Here is a 20466-nt window from a genome sequence, read left to right as displayed (position 1 = left end):
TACAACAATAATAATTACTGTGAAATAATTTACCATGTGCTAGCTGCAATGCACAGTCCATTTGCATTCCTTACCCATTTCCCATTCATTAGGAGTATGAAGTTAGCATCTGAATTAGTGACTTGGTTACTATGCTTAAGGTGGTAATAATTAACATGTGCATATACTACATACTAAAAAGTTAATTCAGTAACTGGGTCCCCACATTTACACATTCATTGTGGATGTAAAGTGCGAGGAGGGTTCCAAAACACGCACGGGAAGCATAAAGCCAGATGGTGCCAAAACTTACTACTACCACTACCCATTCAGTTGTGACATTTCCATCCCTAGGGATGAACCTGTCAGGATTAAATGAAGTATTAAACCAGTTCCCTGAGGCAGGAAACCAGTTAAAGGTAGTCCCTCAGAGGCTGCTTAGGACAGGGCTGCCTATCCTGAGGAGCACGAACCTGACTCCGAGCTGGAACCCATGCTAGAGCCAGAGCCTGTTAGGAGAGTAAACTCCCTTAGGAAGTTTAATCAGCTCCCTAACAGTAATATTCCCAGTGACCTGAGAGGGAGCCAGAGAGCACTCAAACCTGTTCCCCAGCCACGTAAGCTAGGGAATGGCTTTAACACCTTAAAACAGCTCTCAAAGACTGTAAAGCAGGCAGCACAGGGAAGACCTGGCAGATAGGGCTCTTCTGGCCAGGCAAAGGCAAGGCACAAGCCAGGAGCCCATGGAATGGGAAGGCTCTGCACCCCAGAAGATTACAGAGCTGGAGGCTCCAGAAGAATGTATGGACATAGCTGAGTTTGGAGTGCCTGAAGCTGAATTGGTGGAACTGATGGATGCGAGTTTGGCAGTTTCTTGCCAGTAACTTATTTTGCTCTGTTTGGATTTTTGTTGGGACAATTTACTGAAGGAACTGTTTTGAGAAAGGTTTTGTTTTTTTTTGCTCAGCAGTGGGGGCTGGGCTGAAAGCAGTGTTGGAGTTTGTGCACAGCACTAATTAATTTGCTGCACATCAGCTTGGACTGAGCCAGAAGGAAGCTGCTTTGGTTTTCTTTTTGTGTTTTTGTTTGCTGCATCAAGAGCCAATGACTTACAGAATTGGGGAGGGTTCCCCGAAGACCTAGGGTGCTTGAAAAAGCCAATAGTAAAAGGTGGACCCAGCAATTCTGTTCCCAGTCTCCAGAGACTGGAGAGTTGCTGCAGTCTAAAGAGGCAAAGTTTAAAAACTGCATTGCTCTGAAGTTTCATTTTGTGATTCATTATACAGGAGCCTGGTGAAGAGCAGGACTGAGTTAGTTGAAGCCCAGGTCTCTAAGAAGAGGAGTAAAAGTATTTTTCTTTTTCTTTGTTGGGAGCTGTATGAAGCTGCCCAGGACATTATTAGGCACTTGAGGTTACTTACCTGGGAGAAGTACTTGAGTGTGTTTTGGGAAGACAAACTGGCTATTATGAACGGTGTGTTTGTTGAGTGAAAGCCAGTATAATTGTTTTTGGGTTGTGTTGGGTTTTTTTTTTAAATTAAACTTATGGCAATGGTCTGAGAGTTTTTTGTTTTTTTAAAAAATTTATTATTATTGTACCAGAGAACTATACTACTGTTTAGAGTCTCCCCCTTTGGGAGCCATGCCAGGGTCGTGCTGCCACCAGTCGGCGGTCCCCTCCAGTTTCCTCGCAGGCCCGGCTGGTGACAATACTCTGTAGGCCAGTCCTCATCACGCTTTCAATTGTTTGATGTTCATTCCCATGTCGTTCTTGATGATATCCAGTCAACGGGCCTTTAGTCTCCCCTGCTTCCTTTTACCACTGACCATTCTGAGTAGCACCTTCTTTTCCAGTAAATTCACCCTTATCACATGTCCAAAATAGGTCAGTTTCTGTCTGGTAATGTTGCCTTCCAAGGACAACTCTGGGTTTATATGTTCAATAACATCTTTGTTGATGATTCCAGCTGTCCATGGGATTTATAGAAGTCTTTCTTTCTGTCTCTCTCCATGGCCCCTTTTTCTCTCCACCCCCCACCCCTGATACTCAGTGGTAAAAGGAAGCAGGGGAGACCAAAGGCCCGTTGGCTAGATATCGTCAAGAATGACACGGAAATGAACATAAAACAATTGAAAGAAGCCATGGAAAACAGGAAAGGCAGGCATGGCGCAACAGAGAGAGACAGGCAGGCAGGGGGCCACGGAGAGAGACATAAAGACAGGCAGGGAGCGCACGAGAACTAAAGACAGACACACAGAAAGACAGCAGGCAAGGGGCCAGGGAGAGACACAGACAGAAAGAATGACAGACAGACAGGGGGCCAGAGAGACAGACAGACAGCAGCCAAAGAGAGAGAAAAAGACAGACAGACAGCGGCCAAGGAGAGAGACAGAAAGAAAGACAGACAGACACAGGGGATTAGGAGAGACAGAGAGAGAGACAGAAAGAAAGCGTTACTGCTGGACAGGGGGGAGCAGGCAAGGGGTGGTGATGGACAGCCGAGGATAGAGACAGACAGACAGCGGCCAAGGAGAGAGAGACAGAAAGAGGCCCAGGATAAAGAAAGAAAGACACAGACAGACACACATCTATTCTAGCACCCGTTAATGTAAAGACTAGTATAACTATAGAATAAGAGAGATGTATACCCAGAGAGATCCTGGCACCATACAGATGGTGCTCAAACAGTCTGTTAGGAAATTAAGCTCCACTATGGGGCTTCTCTTAAATTGGTTTCTGAATTTAAAAGTCTGAGAGTGGGAACGCTGTGTATGGCAATTAAAGGGAATAGCTTTGAGAAAGCTATGGTGAAACATAGTTCTATGTCAGATTGAGGCTTAAAATGATGAGCATTATTAAATGGTACTAAGTTAACTATAAGATAAAAATAATAAGAAAGATTACCTGAGAAATAATTGAGACCGATGACAACAATGGTGTGGTAAGTCTGCATGTTTAAAGTTTGTTCATGCAGCGACACCACCAAGTCTGAAGTGCAGTATTTTCATCAGGATGATGATTGTGAATGATTTTGATGATCATTCAATAACGTACCCTGAACAACTGCTTGAAAAGTGTGGGTGGATATTGGTTTTAAAAAATTGCATTGAAAAAAATGTAGTTACCTGTTTAACGACTATGGAGGTGTTTTACGATGCCTAACGCCTCTGTAGGAATGGCTAACAATGGACGTGACAGTAGTCATCATAAAGCACCTCCGTATTCGTGATTCACGTCAAAGATAGGTGCTGGAGATGGAGGCCTTGAAAACCTTGCCTACATTTCCAGGGCCTATCTTTCACGAAACTGTGATTCTACAAATGGCACCAGTGCGTGATTGACACGTGATCAGTGGCTGTTTCTTAGGCTGCCACTAATACTGGCGCTATTTGTAGAATCCGGCCCTAAGTGCCCCCGTGTTAACTCTGTTACCCATAATGCTCTGGGTGGATAAGGCAGCAATGCCCAGTCTCCTCCCATTCTACTACTACCAGTGTTCCCGCTAAGCTGCGCTGGGGTGCGCTGACGCACAAAATATTACCTCGCAGCGCACAAGTTTCTCGTCACAGCGCACACAGTGTAGAGCACAGTTCTTCAACCGCCGGTCCGCAAACAAAATCTTGCCGGTCCGCGAAGGATTCGGTCCCCGCCGCAACGAAAGGCCGGCGTCAGCTGACTTGCAACTTCCTGTTGCAGTCGCTGTGCCGGGACTCCTGCCTTCGCCGGGACTCCTGCCTTCCACCGCGTTTGCCTCCTGCCTTGTCTCCGCACCTCCAGACCAGCAGCGGCAGCTGTGTATGCTTTTAACTTCGGCACAGAGCTGCCCCTAATCAATAGTTTAGCGCGGTTTCATAAGGCAGCCTCGGGGCCTTTGCTAGGCCGGCCCACATCGCATCATCGAAGCGGGCCGGCTATCAAAGGCCCCGAGGCTGCCTCATGAAACCGCGCTAAACTATTGATTAGGGGCAGCTCTGTGCCGAAGTTAAAAGCATACAGAGCTGCCGCTGCTGGTCTGAACTCTTGGGCCGCTGAAGGAGGGCAAAAAGCAGCTGTCCTGGAGGTTTCCCTTCCTCTCGCCTTTACAGGTTCCTTTTTTCCACCTTTTTTTTTTTCCTTCAAACGGCAACGGGCCCCAGCATCGACATCAATCAAGTAAGTTCCACTGTCAATCAAGCGGTTCTGCTCGGCCAAAGCTTCCCCTGTGACATGAGCCACCCTCAGGGGAAAGAAAGTGACCCACAAAGGTGAGGGGAAGGGGGGCAGATGATGGAAGTTGGGGGGGGGGAGAGAGAGAGAGAGAGAGAAGGGGCAGATGATGGAATGGAGGAGATGAGAGAGAGAGAGAAGGGGACAGATGATGGAAGTGAGAAGAAGGGAGAGAGAGCAGAAGGCAGATGGATGTCAGTTGAGAAGGGAGAGCAGATGCTGAATGGAAGTGGGGAAAGAACACATACTGGATGGAAGGAGGAGATAAATAAAGGGGGAAGAAAATAGTAAGATAATGGAGGGGTGAGGGAAAGGGGTGACAAGCTGTGTGTAGACACAGTGAAAAGAGGGAAACGGGACTAAATAGTAAGAAAGAATTTAATTTAGATGGAGGCAGAAAATAGAGAAGGAAGACCAGAGAAGAAAAGGGAAGAGAGAGCAGAGAATGATCAGATCTGAGTGGAGGAAATGAGAAGAGAGATATGCTAAAAACCACAGGGGGGAGGGAAGGATAGAGATGCCAGACCATGAGGGGAACAGAAGGAAGATGATGGATGCTAGACCAAATTGGGGGGTGGGGGGGGCAGGAGGAGAGATGGCAGGGAAAGACAGACAGTGAATGGAAGGGGCAGATGCTGGACTGAAGAGACAGAGAAGGTTATCATGCTGCTGTACCGGGCCATGGTACGCCCTCACCTGGAGTACTGCGTCCAGCACTGGTACTTTAAGAAGGACACGGTACTACTCGAAAGGATCCAGAGAAGAGCAACTAAAATGGTTAAGGGGCTGGAGGAGTTGCCGTACAGCGAAAGATTAGAGAAACTGGGCCTCTTCTCCCTTGAGCAGAGGAGATTGAGAGGGGACATGATAGAAACATTCAAGGTACTGAAGGGAATAGACTTAGTAGCTAAGGCAGGGAGAACGAGAGGGCACTCTCTAAAGTTGAAAGGGGATAGATTCCATACAAACGTAAGGAAGTTCTGTGGTAGAAAGCAACATATTTATTTGGCTCATAACTTGCTGGCGCCCGATATTTTTAGCTCACAATGAAAAAAGTTTGCTCACAACACCCGCCCGCTTAGAGGGAACACTGACTACTACTCCTATTAATTATTTCTATAGCGCTACCAGATGCACGCAGCGCTGTATAGAGTCACAAAGAAGACAGTCCCTGCTGTAAAGAGCTTACAGTCTAAACAGACAGTAGTAATGCATGGATTAGCCTACGCAAACAGGCAACATATCACAAAATGCATTTATGTGATAGCCTGTTTGCATGCACTAAGGACTGAGCACAGTTTAGTAAAAGAACCCTATAGGCATTTAATTGCGTGTTGTGAATCCCTAAATGAATTGATTCTTTGTCTTTAATTAAATTAGAGCAGGCCACCTTCTTCTAACAAGACTATTGCCTGTGGTATGCTTGAAAAATTAAACAACTGTTTTTTTATAAGCTTTCCATGAACATTCAATATTTATTGGTTTGCTGTGGAGCAGTTTTGATAATTAGAATGAAGGCATGCTCGAATAGAACAGCACCAAATTATGGAATGATATATGGAAGTCTACCCTTTTATATAAGATTATAGAGAGAGTTTGGCATCTTTCTTTTCTTGTAAAAGATAATTCCAGTATTTTCTCTGACGGTATATTAAATATGAAAAAAATAATAGCCCCTCCCTCTGTTTCAGCATCGAAAAGCCCTGTAAATCTTAAAAGCCAATGGAACTTAGGAGGGACTTAAGGTCTGAGGGTACTATGAGATTAACCTCTGAAATGGAGAAAACTGTCCGGTATGTTAGATCCAGAGTGGCAATGTTGTCCGTAGCAGGGGTCAAATTTTGGAATTCCCTCCCTGGTATCCCGAGGACCTGTTCCAACTGCTTACAATTTAGAAAGATATTGAAGACACAACTTTTATGGAGGCTTTCTTTTTTTTTTTTTTTCCAAATTGTATTATTTTCAAAACTTATAGTAAGTGTAACAATAAATACCACATTTTATAAATCAATAATACACTTATATTCCATTAATGTCCATTACAGAATTAGATCCCCCTCCCTCCTGAACAATCATAATGTAATCACATGAAATTTCTATAATGAACCCCAATATATCTAAATATATAAATCTAACAGACCCCCAACCTCCCCCCTCCCGGATGTGCATAACATAGGGAAAAATATTAATTAAACATTACAGTATTTTACTAATGGCTCCCAAATCTCCTGAAATTTCTTAAAATTTCCTTTTTGAATTGCTAATATTCTTTCCATTTTATACACATGGCACAACAAATTCCATCAAACACTATAATTAAGCCTTGTCCAATTCTTCCAATTGCTCGTAATTTGTTGTATGGCAACTCCTGTCATTATTAATAAAAGCCTGTTCTTTTAAAAACTACCTGGTAGATTTATCTTAAAAATTCTAAGCTGTGGTTATTGCATTTTATATACATTGATGGCTAATGTGTAAATTCTTTGAGCTCTCGAAATTATTTTGAGGGGTTGAGATTGCTATCTAATTCTAAAATTATTTAAACGCATTTTGTAAATGTATTGTGTATGAATTATTGTGAATGCTTTTCAATTGTTAACCGCTTAGTCTTGAAATATTAGAAATAAATATAGATTCCTTCAATAATAGCCTACCCCCCATAATTTGCAGTAACTGTCATTGCTCTCCTCCACCCTCCCTCACCCTGCGATAATCGAATCCTTCTTCCTCCCTTTACTCATGGTTCCGGCATTGGGTCAGTGTGGGGCCTTGAGCATGCAACTCATACACAAGGCTTTCAACATGTACAAGTGCTCAAGGTCCAACACCATCCAAGTACCATAACCATGAGAAGAAGTAAAAAGAGAAATTCAGAGGTTTGGAAGGGGGGAAGGGGTGGAGGCGAGCAATGCCAGTTACCACGGGGAACAGAGTGGAGGAGAGAAATTTTGCCTCCATTATTAGCCCACCCACCCTAAACTAAGAAAACCCATTGTTTCTAATAATATCTCAGGCAATTATTAGAGAAAATACAGTGTGGTACAGTGGTTAAAAGCTACAGCTTCAGCACCCTGAGGTTGTGGGTTCAAAACTTGCTCTGGGCAAGTCACTTGCTCCAGGTATTAGATAGATTGTGAGTCCACTGGGACAGACAGGGAAAATGCTTCAGTACCTGAATAAATTCATGTAAACTGTTCTGAGCTCCCCTGGGAGAATGGTATTGAAAATAGAATAAATAAATGAAACTTACTAAGAATTGATTTTCAGTGATGAGAATAGAAATATTATGGGAGTCTTAGTAAAGTGTGTTTTCCATTAGTGTACCCCAGGGGTGCCCAACACGTCGATCGCGATCGACCAGTAGCTCAGGAAGGCAACGCGAGTCGATCGCGGAGCCCATCCCGGGCTCCGTGATAGACTCGTGTTGCCGTCCTGATCTATAGGGCCGATCAGCCTTCCTCTCCAGGGTTCTCTCTAGGGCCTTTTAGCTGGGCGGTCCGCCCAGCTGTCATCTCCTGCTGCCGCCCCTGCTGAACATTAAAAAAAACAAAAAAAAAAAACGGCTTGGAGATTTCAGCCCGTAGCGAACTTATGCTCCGTGGCTCTAACGTGTGCGTGCCGGCTTCCCTTCTCTTCCCTCCGAAACCGGAAGTTATGTCCGGGGGGGGGGGGGGAGAAGAGAAGCCGGCACGCATATGTTGAGAGCCCTGAAGCAAGCATTCGCTATGGGCTAAGGCAGGAGACAGCTTAGTGAAGCATTTGCTCTTCTTGCTGCCGGGTCCTGCCTACTTTCTGTTTCCGCGTAGGCAGGACCCGGCAGCATTTCCCCCAATAGGTCGATCGCGATCTTGGGCCAATCAGCCTTCCTCTCCCCGACGGCAGAATTGACGTCAGGGAGAGGAATGCTGGTCAGCCGAAGCAGGAACAGCTTGGGGCAGCGTCGGCTTTCGGGCCTGTTATTGGTGGTGGTTTGGGTCCTGGTCCCCGATGGCAGTGGCAGTGGCTTGGGGGAGGGCAGGGAGAAAGAAAGAAAAAGGGCAGGCAGGGAGACAGAAGGAAAGAAGAGAAACAGAAAAAAAAGAAAGGGAGGCAGAGAGAAAGAAAGGGCAGGTAGAGAGGAAGGAAAAGTTGGGGAAGGGAATGAGGTCTGGAGGAGAGGAAGCATACAGGCTAAAAGAAGGGAAGAAAGATTGGATGCACAGTCAGAAGAAGAAAGTGCAACCAGAGACTCATGAAATCACCAGACAAGGTAGGAAAAATTATTTTATTTTAAATTTAGTGATCAAAATGTGTCTGAATTTATATCTGCTGTCTATATTTTACACTAAGGTCCCCTTTTACTAAACCGCAATAGAGTTTTTTAGCGCAGGGAGCCTATGAGCGTTGAGAGCAGCGCTGGGCATTCAGCGCAGCTCCCTGCGCTCTAAAAACTGCTATCGTGGTTTAGTAAAAAGGGAGGGGGGTATATTTGTCTATTTTTGTATGGTTGTTACTGAGGTGATAGTGCATAGAGTCATCTGCTTTGACCTCTTTGAAAAACCCTGGAATAGGAATGATAATTAACATTTTCTATGCGTACATTGTGCGTTGTGTTTTTTTTAAATTTTATTGTTGGTAGATCATTTTGACTTGGTCATTTTAAAAGTAGCTCGCAAGCCCAAAAAGTGTGGGCACCCCTGGTCTACCCTAAAGCCAGCACACATTAGGTATAAAGGCTCCACCCAGCATGTCTCCTTCAAATAATTCATGGATATGTGCATTACCATATGTACAATTTGGTCACAATTATTGAGGTTGCACTTTGGCTCTGAAGTTAGGCACATAAATTGGTAGTGCCTGACTCAGTGACTACGGTAACTTCATTTTTTTTAATTGGCTTAATTGCCATTGTTAATTGAAAGCGCCATTAAAAACTGATTAAAAGCAAATTCTAAAAAATATACAGTAATTAGCCAGTAGACACCTAACTGCAGATTTGAATAGAGTGCTGGCAATCCATGCAAATTTATCTCATGTACATTAATTGTGGATATCCTTAAAACCTGGCTAGCTATGAACATAAGAACATAAGAATTTGCCTCCGCTGGGTCAGACTAGAGGTCCATCCCGCCCAGCGGTCCGCTCCCGCGGCGGACCTTCAGGCCTATCACCTGTGCAGTGGTCCCTGACTATTCCTATAACCTACCTCAACTCGTATCTGTACCCCTCAATCCCTTTATCCTCTAGGAACCTATCCAAACCTTCTTTGAAGCCCTGTAACGTGCTCTGGCCTATCACGGCCTCCGGAAGTGCGTTCCATGTGTCCACCACCCTCTGAGTAAAAAAGAACTTCCTAGCGTTTGTTCTAAACCTGCCCCCTTTTAATTTCTCAGAGTTCCCCCTTGTACTTGTGGTTCCCCACAGTGTGAAGAATCTGTCCCTGTCTACCTTTTCTATGTCCTTCAGGATTTTGAAGGTTTCTATCATGTCTCTTCTAAGTCTCCGCTTTTCCAGGGAGAATAGCCCCAGCTTTTTCAACCTGTCAGCATATGAGAAGTTTTCCATACCCTTTATCAGTTTAGTCGCTCTTCTCTGGACTCCCTCAAGTACTGCCATGTCCTTCTTGAGGTATGGTGACCAGTATTGGACACAGTACTTCAGATGCGGGTGCACCATTGCACGATACAGTGACATGATGACTTCCTTCGTCCTGGCCGTGATACCCTTCTTAATGATACCCAACATTTGGTTTGCTTTCCTTGAGGCCATCGCGCATTGTGCCGACACCTTCAATGTTATGTCTACCATCACCTCCAGGTCTCTTTCAAGGTTACTTACCCTTAGCAGTGATCCCCCCCATTTTGTAGCTGAACATCGGGTTCTTTTTCCCTACATGCATGACCTTGATTTTCTCTGTTAAAGCTCATTTGCCACTTTTTTGCCCACTCTTCCAGTTTCGTTAGATCCCTTTGCAGGTCCTTGCAGTCTTCTGTGGTTCTAACCCTGCTGCAGATTTTGGTGTCATCCGCAAATTTTATAACCTCACATTTTGTTCCCGCTCCAGGTCGTTAATAAATATATTGAACAGGAGCGGTCCCAGCACCGACCCCTGCAGAACTCCGCTCGTGACCCATAGCCAGTCTAAGTAGTGGTCCTTTACTCCAACCCTCTGTTTCCTGTCTGCCAGCCAGTTTTTGATCCATCGGTGGACATCCCCTTGCACCCCGTGGTTCTACAGCTTCTTAAGCAGCCGTTCATGGGGTACCTTGTCAAAGGCTTTTTGGAAGTCAAGGTAAATGATGTCTATGGATTCCCCTTTATCCATCTGGCTGTTTATTCCCTCAAAGATATACAGTAAGTTTGCGAGGCACGACCTTCTCTTGCAGAAGCCGTGCTGGCTCGCCTTCAGCTGTCCCATTGTTTTCTATGTGTTCACAGATGCTGTCCTTAACCAGTGCTTCCATCATCTTTCCTGGAACAGAGGTCAAGCTCACTGGCCTGTAGTTTCCCGGTCACCCCTTGAACACTTTTTAAAGATGGGCGTGACATTTGCTATTTTCCAGTCCTCCGGTATCTCCCCAGTTTTTAAGGATAGGTTACATATTTGGCGAAGTGGTCCCGCTATTTCGTTCCTTAGCATCCTTGGGTGGATGCCATCCGGACCCGGTGATTTGTCGCTCTTTAGTCTGTCTATCTGTCGGAGGACATCCTCTTGTCTTACTTCTAGTTGGACCAGCTTTTCATCCTGATCCCAATTTATGATGATCTCGGGTTCTGGAATATTGACTGTGTCCTCTCTCGTGAAGACCGACGAGAAGAACTTATTTAACCTGTCAGCTATCTCTTTTTCCTCATTTACCACTCCCTTCTTGTCTCCATCATCCAATGGTCCCACTTCTTCCCTGGCCGGTTGCTTCCCCTTTACGTACCTGTAGAACGATTTGAAGTTTGTTGCTTCCCCCGCCAGTCTCTCCTCATATTCTCTTTTTGCTTTCCTAACCACTCGGTGACATTCTCTTTGGTGTCTTTTGTGTTCCTTCTGATTGTCCTTTGTTTGGTCCTTTTTCCATTTTCTGAACGATGCTTTCTTGTCACTTATTGCCTTTTTTACTGCATTTGTTATCCACACTGGGTTTTTTGTTAGATTCTTTTTGCACCCTTTCCTGAACCTGGGGACGTATAGGTTCTTTGCCTCGTGCACCGTGCCTTTGAGTAGGGACCAGGTTTTTTCTACGGTCTCCATCTTCCCTAAGTTGCCGCTGAGTTTCTTTCCCACCATTTTCCTCATGGCATCGTAATTCCCTTTTCTGAAATTGAGTGCTGTCATTGTGGTTCTTATCACCTTTGATGACCCACTTTCTAGCTTGCATTGGATCATGTTGTGATCGCTGTTTCCTAGTGGCGCTAGTACCGCCACCTCCTTTGCGGGTCCCCCCTAGCCCTTTGAGGATTAGGTCAAGAGTGGCATCTCCCCATGTTGGTTCCGTGACCAGCTGTTCCATGAAACAGTCCCTCATAGCCTCCAGGAATTTGGTCTCCCTCATGCAGTTTGAGTGTCCAATACTCCAGTCTATCCCAGGGTAGTTGAAGTCCCCCATCACCACCACACTTCCGCTTTTGCATACCTACCTCAATTCAGCCTCCAGGTCCTGGTCGATTTCTTCCGGTCGTCCAGGTGGGCGATAGTACAGTCCCAATTTGATGTCTGCTCCAGTTCCCCCTTGTAGCTTAACCCATAGTGATTCCAAGCCGTCTGCCTTTACTGTTGTTTCCACCCTTCTTGTGTGTCCTGTCTCTCCTATAGAGTTTGTACCCTGGTATGACCACATCCCATTTGTTGTCTTCAGTCCACCATGTTTCTGTGACTCCAATTATGTCCAGGTCCTATTTACTGGCTATGACTTCCAGCTCTCCCATTTTGGCTCTTAGGCTCCTAGCATTAGTGTATAGGTAGTTTAAGTCCCGGTTGTTTGCCTTCCTCGCTGGTTCTCCTCGTGGTTTGGTGCTCCTGCCGACCCCCTTATGGGTTGCCAGCCCCCGAGCCTTGTTACGTTCATCCCCATCCTGCGGTGTGTCTGTTTCGTCCTTAGCCTGCTTCCCCATGTTTGGATGCCCCTCTGGCTCCTGTTGTTCTCTCTTAATCCTGCTTGCTAGGATCATTTGTGCTTTGGGCCCCTGCATTGCGTCCTTGGGTCCTTTTTCTAAAAGTTCCCACTCAGTCCCGAGCCCTCTTTTACAATTCCCTGGTTCAGTATCCTTGTTTGATACTTTGGTCCAATGTGTCGAGGTCAGATCGACTATCGGCTTCCCCTTCTCCTCAGTTTAAAGCCAAGTCTATGCCGCTCTGGACGTTGCGTGCCAGCATCCTCGTCCCAGCCGTGCTCAGGTGCAGTCCGTCCCTCCTGTAGAGCTTGTTCTTCCCCAAAAAAGTTGTCCAGTTCCGTACAAAGTGGAAGCCTCCTATTCACACCGTCTCCTCAGCCAACCGTTTATTGCTTGCAGCTCGGTCTGCCTCCTTGCATCCGCCCTCGGTACTGGCAGGATCTCTGAGAAGGCTATCTTCCTTGTCCTCAGCTTCAGTTTCCTCCCTAGGATCTTGAACTGCTCAGTTAGTGTAGTCCTGTTGTAGTTCCTCCTGCTGACATCGTTGGTTCCAATGTGGATTATTACTGCTGTCTCCTCTATCTCAGCTCCTTCCAGGATTCTCTCAATTCTGTCGATGACGTCCTTCGTTCTTGCCCCCGGGAGACATGTCGCTAGTCGGTCCTCTCTCCCTCCTGCTATGTGACTGTCCACTTCTCTCAGGATTGTGTGTCCCGAAGACTGGATTAAGAACCTGTGCTATATAGAGAAGTAGGCATCTACTTCCCTTTATAGAAAAGGCTCCAGATAGGCCCCTCTGTATGATTAAGATAATAAGCATTGCTTTAGATCAAGTGCCATTATAAAAACCTTCAACTGAAATAGGATAATTCACTAATGAAAGAAAATGCCATTTTGAAGGTAAAATCTGAAACACTCCTATTAAGCAAAATGCCAACCCTATATATTTCTAAATCATATAATATGTACAAAACACATCTATCTACATGAGATAGTCAAAGGTGTGCAATAAAGCCTAAAGCTACCAGAATATATAGAATCTCCAGCATTAAACACAGACTAATAAATGGCCTAAAATAAGGGGAGGAAAAAGCTTCAGAACGCCCCCCCCCATCCAGAGATTGGGGTAAAGGGAACATCAAAGACAGGTAAAACCTCCTCTGTTATGGCTAAATCCATACGATTCAAAATCATCAATAGATGTAACAATGCAAGAATCAGAAATATACTTATCTCAATATGAAAGGTCAGTGCTCCCTGATGATGGTCAGCGTTTCACTAGCCAAAGTTGCCTCAAGGTATGACCATGTCGATCCGTTCCTTGCATTCTATTTCTCTATACCATAGAAACATGACTGCAGATAAAGGCCAAATGGCCTATCTAGTCTGCCCATCCACAGTAACCATTATCTCTTCCCTCTGGTACTGTCTTCAGTATGCTCTTCAGTATTAGCCGATATGTAGCATTTAACCTTTACTAATTACTGAAATGTTCTGAAATGTCATCAAGAGGAACTGTTTTATTTGGAGGGAAATGGAATGCATAAAAAGCCACAATAGAGACAATGTACACATGCAAAAAAACACTCCTTGGAGCTTAAATTATAAGAATGTATCGTGGTTACTTATTTCAATCACCTAATCTGCTCAAAACACATTTCTTTGTCCAGTGTTTAATGTGTCTATTTTGCTTAATTGTGTTTCTTCTGTGTTTCTTCCTCTAGGGCCAAATGTTTTCGAGGGAAAAAAGTTCTTGGAGAATTTGACATCAAAGTTGAACAGGTAAATGAACAATATTACCTTATGGAAAGACAGCAATAATATCAAACATCTATCACCTAATATTAGTTCGGTAACATTATCAATGTATACAGCATCCTCTAAGTTCTATGTAGGTTGCAAAATTTGGGCAAACAAGGCAGACAAATGTGCACTACATATCTTTCATTTAATAAGACATCAATATTCAATTGGCAACAATTACATTGGTTGCCTTATCAAACTGAGTACAAAATTAGATCAATTATTCATCAGGTGATTTCTGGTAAGTCCTCGCAGTATTTGACTCAAATTCTGAAGAGATATATGCCTGGAAGGTGTCTGCGATCTAATACTGCAATGAGACTATCTGTTGAGAAACAGGGGGAAGTGAGATATTCAGCCACTCGGTCAACAGCATTTTCAGGTGCTGGTCCATGATTGTGGAATGTTTTAACAGGGACATTTAGGCCCGGATTCTGTATAGGATTCCTGGGAGGGGCATCTTATACAGAATCGCGCCTACACTAACCCCGATTCTGTAACCAATGTCCATGTTTTAGATGCTGGTTACAGAACCAGGTTAGAATAGATGTGGCCACTACAGTTTTCATGGCAAGGGATCTCCCTGCTGCGATAGGTATAGTGGCCGCCTGCCCCTCCCTCCCCGATCGCCAGCAGGAGAGTGCCCAAACCCTCCTGCCGGAAGACGAAACGCCCCCTGAAAACCCTCCCCGCGGACCCCCTTAACCTCCCCCCCTCATTAACCTTTTATCGTTGGCCGGACGGATGGGTCTTGCTATTGACCGGCTGGCAGGTCCGCCTCATCAAAATTAGGCGGGCCCGCCCCTTTCCAGCCCATTTCCCACTTTACTAGGGATACACGTAGGGCTGCCTAGGCGGTCTTGCAAGCTTCTCTAGGCTCCCGGAGGCACCTTCAATATAGGCAGCCTGCCTGGGGAGCATTTAAAAAAAAAAAACATTCATCCCAATTGGCTGATTAGACGGCTGTAGGACGCCTACAGCTGCCTAAAATCAGGTTGCACTTTGCAGAATCCGGGCCACAGACTCTGTAGCAATATGAAAATGTTTAAGAAAGTGCATAAAGAGAGCAAATGGGGAATGGGATAGAACATGTCATCATTGAGACAATCTTTATTTCTATGAACTCAAAATAAAATACTGTGGAACCTTGGTTTACGAGCATAGTTTGTTCCAAAAGTATGCTCGTAAACCAAATTGCTCGTAAATCAAAGCAAGTTCCCCCCCCCCCCCCCCCCCCCCCGAGGCTACCAGCGCTGCTCCATTCCCCCCCCTTGAGGCCACCGGTGCTGCTCCATACCCCTCCCTGCGATCCTACATCCCCCCCCCCCAAGCACCGAAATAACATCCATTATCCCAGGACAAGCAGGCAGATATTCTTGACTGATGGGTGACGGCACCGACGGAGCCCCGGTACGGACAATTTTAGAGTGATTGCACTCTAAGAACTTTAGAAAGTTCTAGCTCGGCCGCACCGCGCACGCGCGAGTGCCTTCCCGCCCGACAGAGGCGCGCGGTCCCTCAGTTTCTTAGTTTCCGCGGAGCTAAGAAGACGCGTTTTCAACGGCTGTTGAAACTTTTTTCTCTTTGCCTTCCCGCTCGCGTAAACTTTTGATTATTTAATCTTATTTCTTTTCTTTTTTCTATTTTGAAAAAAAAAAAAAAAAAAAAATTCTTCATTTTTTCTTTAATTTAATCTTTCCCCGGCGGGGCCTTCTGCCACCATCGAAGCCTCGGCCTTCGATTTGGCTGAAGCCGTTTTTCCTTTCATGCCCCCTCAACCGGGTTTTAAAAAGTGCCAGCGGTGTGCTCGGCCTATATCTCTCACGGACCCACACAACTGGTGTTTACAGTGTTTGGGTCCTGAGCATCAGGCCTCTACTTGCACCCGCTGTGCCACTCTAAAAAAACGGACATTAAAAAATCGCCAAATCCAGCAGCGATTATTGTTCGGTGCCGAGATGTCCGACCCCGTTCCATCGACTCCAGTTTCGGCACCGATTCAGTCGGCACCCTCTTCTTCGACGCCGCGTGATTCCGCACCGGCGTCTCACCAGTCAGGTAAGCCGGCTAAGAAGCCTTCCCCGCTGGAGCGTCCTCCGGTCTCGAGTGCAGTGAGTCCAATCCTGCCGACTGTGAGACGCCAGCGGAAGCGTTCCGCCCCTATAGAGGTGAGTCCCTCGACATCGGGCTCCTCATCTCCGGGGCGTCGAACGGCACCGCAGGTACCGCAGAAGAAAAAGGCGGTACCGGTGCCATCCCTTGATGACCGCATCACGGCCATCCTTCAGGTGCAGCTTAAGGACCAATTGAAACAGCTCCTTCCTGCTATCCTGGCTCCGAACCTTCCGGTGCCGGTCCGCACCGAGCTACCGGTACCGATTGTGGAACAGCCTGTGTTACCTGCTTCCACTATTTCGGTACCGCTTCAACTAACCTCATCGGTATCGATGCCAGTTCTTGCACCGGAGCCGAGAGCTCACCATCAATCGGTGCAGACTTCGGCACCGGTGCGACCGATAACATCTCCTGACTCGATATCGATGAGGTCGGGTAAGTCGTTACACAAAACCTGACACTTACAATCATCGACACCTGAGTCTCGGGACCATACTCCCCATGTCAGGGATCCTGATCTGTGGGGAGACTCAGAGGAACCCTTTCTTTCTGAAGGCGAATGTTCCTCAGAGGAGGAGGATTCAACTGTCCCTGACCCATCCTCCAAACAAGTCACTTCCTCTTTCTCCTGCTTTTTGAAAGAGATGTGTGACTCCTTATCCATTCCTTTGGAGGCTGAATCCAAAAAGTCCAAAGCTTTTTTGGATGCCCTTGATTTTGACCAGCCTCCAAAGGAATTTTTGAAACTCCCTCTTCATGACATCTTGAGGGAGACTTTCTATAAGAATTTAGAGACTCCTTTAACTGTCCCAGGGGCCCCACGTAAACTGGATTCTCTATATAAGGTAATTCCCATTCCTGGGTTCGACAAACCTCAACTTCCACACGAATCCTTAACTGTCGAATCCACCCTTAAAAAATCTTCAGGAGCCAGTGTATATGCATCGGTACCTCCTGGCAGAGAAGGTAGAGCCATGGATAAATTTGGTAAGAGGCTCTACCAAAATGCTATGTTAGCAAATAGAGCTAGCAATTATGCTTTTCATTTTTCTTTTTATTTGAAGCATCTCCTTACCACCATGGCTTCCTTCGAAAAGTACCTTCCTTCACGAAAACATCACTCCTTTCATACCTGCTTGTCGTCTCTTTTTCAATTACGTAAGTTCATGGTTAGATCCATATATGATACCTTTGAACTTACATCCAGAGCGACAGCAATGTCGGTAGCTATGCGTCGCCTGGCCTGGTTTCGGGTATCCGACCTTGATGTTAATCATCAGGATCGGTTAGCCAATGCCCCTTGCCTAGGGGATGAGCTCTTTGGGGAATCCATGGACTCAACCACACAAAAGCTCTCTGCTCATGAGACACGCTGGGATACCCTGCTTAAAAATAAAAAGAAGCCTCCTCCGCCAAAACCATATAGGCAGCAGTCGGCCTATCAACGCCGCTTTTCAGCTCGGCCATTACCTACCACTGCTCAGCAACCCAGGCGTCAGAGACAGCAACAACGTCAGCCTCCCAGACAGCAGCCACAGCAGCAACCTGTGAAACCACCTCCTCAGCAGAAGTCACAGCCCTTTTGACTTCATTCTCCACAGTATAGCCAGTATTCCTATTCCTGCTCTCCTGCCTCAACCTATAGGAGGTCGACTTTCTCTGTTCCTCAGCCGATGGGAAGTTATCACTTCGGACCAATGGGTCCTCAACATCATCCGCCACGGCTACTCTCTCAACTTTCAGACTCTTCCATCCCAAAACCTGCCAAAAGAGTCTGCTTTGAACAGTCCTCAATCTGCCCTCCTCATTCAGGAAGTTCAATCCCTCCTTCTTCTAAACGCTATAGAAGAAGTTCCTCAAGATCAAAAAGGGCAGGGATTCTACTCCCGTTATTTTCTAGTCCCCAAAAAAACAGGAGATCTCAGACCAATTTTGGATCTCCGCGATCTCAACAAACACCTGGTAAAAGAAAAATTCAAGATGCTTTCTTTAGCCATCCTTTATCCTCTTCTCAATCAAAACGACTGGCTATGCTCCCTCGATCTCAAAGAGGCATACACTCACATACCGATCCATGTAACCTCAAGACAGTATCTCCGTTTCATGATCAATCATTGTCATTACCAATACAAGGTGCTGCCCTTCGGCCTTGCCTCCTCTCCAAGGGTCTTCACCAAGTGTCTCATTGTGGTAGCGGCATTTCTACGCTCTCACCACCTCCAGGTCTTCCCTTACTTGGACGACTGGTTAATCAAGGCCACATCCGCTCAAGCAGTTCTACTGGCCACCAACCAAACCATCTTGTTTCTACGAATTCTGGGGTTCGAGATCAATCTACCCAAATCTCATCTCACCCCCACTCAGAGACTTCAATTCATTGGAGCGATCCTGGACACACTCCTCATGAGAGCTTTCCTACCATCCAATCGTCTTCAGACCCTTCAGTCTCTATGTCAGCAGGTGCTTTCGCTACCTTCCATCTCAGCCAGGCAAATGATGGTACTCCTGGGGCACATGGCATCTACAGTTCATGTCACGCCCCTCGCACATCTTCACCTGCGCACTCCTCAATGGACCCTTGCTACTCAGTGGTCCCAAGCGACGGATCCTTGCTCACGACACATATCTGTGACATCATCTCTTCGTCAGTCTCTTCAATGGTGGTTGGTATCCTCAAATCTATCCAGAGGTCTTCTATTCCATCAGCCCCCTCATCAACTGGTCATCACCACCGACGCCTCTCTTTATGCATGGGGAGCTCACTTGAACGAGTTCCAGACTCAAGGTCTTTGGTCAGCCCAGGAAAAGAAGCATCAAATCAATTTCCTGGAACTCAGAGCGATGTTTTATGCCCTCAAGGCCTTCCAACATCTTCTCTTTCCTCAGGTCCTTCTGTTGTGCACAGACAATCAGGTTGCGATGTACTACATCAACAAACAGGGTGGGACGGGCTCTCGCCTTTTATGCCAAGAAGCCCAAAAGATCTGGAATTGGGCCATAGATCACCATCTCTTCCTGAAAGCTATCTACATTCAGGGAGCACAGAATTCTTTAGCGGACAAACTCAGCAGAATTCTCCAGCCTCACGAGTGGACACTCGATCCTGTAACTCTGCAGTCTATCTTCACTCAATGGGGCACTCCTCAGATAGACCTCTTCGCAGCTCCTCACAATCACCAGCTGCCCCTATTCTGCTCCAGACTTTACTCTCCTCACCGTCTGGCAGAGGATGCTTTTCTCCTCGACTGGTCGAATCTGTTCCTGTACGCCTTCCCTCCTCTGCCTCTAATGTTGAGAACCTTATTCAAGCTCAAGAGGGAACGAGCCACAATGATTCTGATTGCTCCGAGGTGGCCCAGGCAACATTGGTTCTCCCTTCTACTTCAACTCAGTTCCAGGGAACCTTTTCTTCTTCCTCTGTTTCCTTCTCTGCTTACGCAACAGCAGGAAACCCTTCTACATCCCAACCTCCAGTCTCTGCACCTGACAGCTTGGTATCTCTCGGGCTGACATCTCATGATACTCTTTTATCTCAGCCTGTTCGTTCCATTCTGAATGCCTCCAGGAAACCAACCACTCTGCAATGTTACCATCAGAAGTGGACGAGATTTTCTTCCTGGTGTCTTCTTCATCATCTTGATCCAACTTCTCTGGCAGTGGAGACATTGTTGGATTATTTGCTTTCTTTGTCTGACTCTGGCCTTAAGTCCTCTTCCATCAGAGTCCACCTCAGTGCCATTGCAGCTTTTCATGAGCCAGTCCATGGAAAACTTCTCTCAGCTCATCCCCTGGTATCCAGGTTCATGCGAGGGCTTTTCAATGTGAAACCACCTCTTAAAGCCCCTCCTGTTATCTGGGATCTCAATGTGGTTCTTTCCGCCTTAATGAAGCCTCCATTTGAACTTTTGGCTACCTCTCCTTTCAAGTTTCTCACTTGGAAAGTGCTTTTCCTTATTGCTCTTACCTCTGCCAGGAGGGTCAGTGAGCTTCATGCACTGGTCGCAGATCCACCTTTTACGGTTTTTCACCATGACAAGGTGGTTTTGCGTACACATCCAAAGTTTCTCCCTAAGGTTGTCTCTGAATTCCATCTCAACCAATCCATTGTTCTACCTGTTTTCTTTCCAAAACCTCATTCTCATTCTGGAGAACAAGCTTTACATACTTTGGATTGTAAAAGGGCTCTGGCTTACTATCTAGAGCGTACGAAACCCCACAGATCAGTTCCTCAACTTTTTCTGTCCTTTGATCCAAATAAATTGGGACATCCCGTTTCTAAA

At 46.0% G+C, this 20466-nt stretch overlaps 1 protein-coding gene across 1 annotated transcript in view; it reads left to right on the top strand.

Annotated features, from left to right (window-relative positions):
* Positions 1–20466, top strand: part of SYN2 (synapsin II) — a 502630-nt gene that overhangs the window by 254978 nt on the left and 227186 nt on the right. Inside the window, exon 2 of the mRNA XM_033926098.1 lies at positions 13993–14050. Within this exon, the coding sequence (XP_033781989.1) occupies positions 13993–14050 (58 nt within the window). The remainder of the gene's footprint in view (positions 1–13992; positions 14051–20466) is intronic.

The sequence above is a fragment of the Geotrypetes seraphini genome, chromosome 17, assembly GCF_902459505.1.
Source record: "Geotrypetes seraphini chromosome 17, aGeoSer1.1, whole genome shotgun sequence".
Lineage (NCBI taxonomy): Eukaryota > Metazoa > Chordata > Amphibia > Gymnophiona > Dermophiidae > Geotrypetes > Geotrypetes seraphini.
This window is presented reverse-complemented; position numbering and strand designations above follow the sequence as displayed.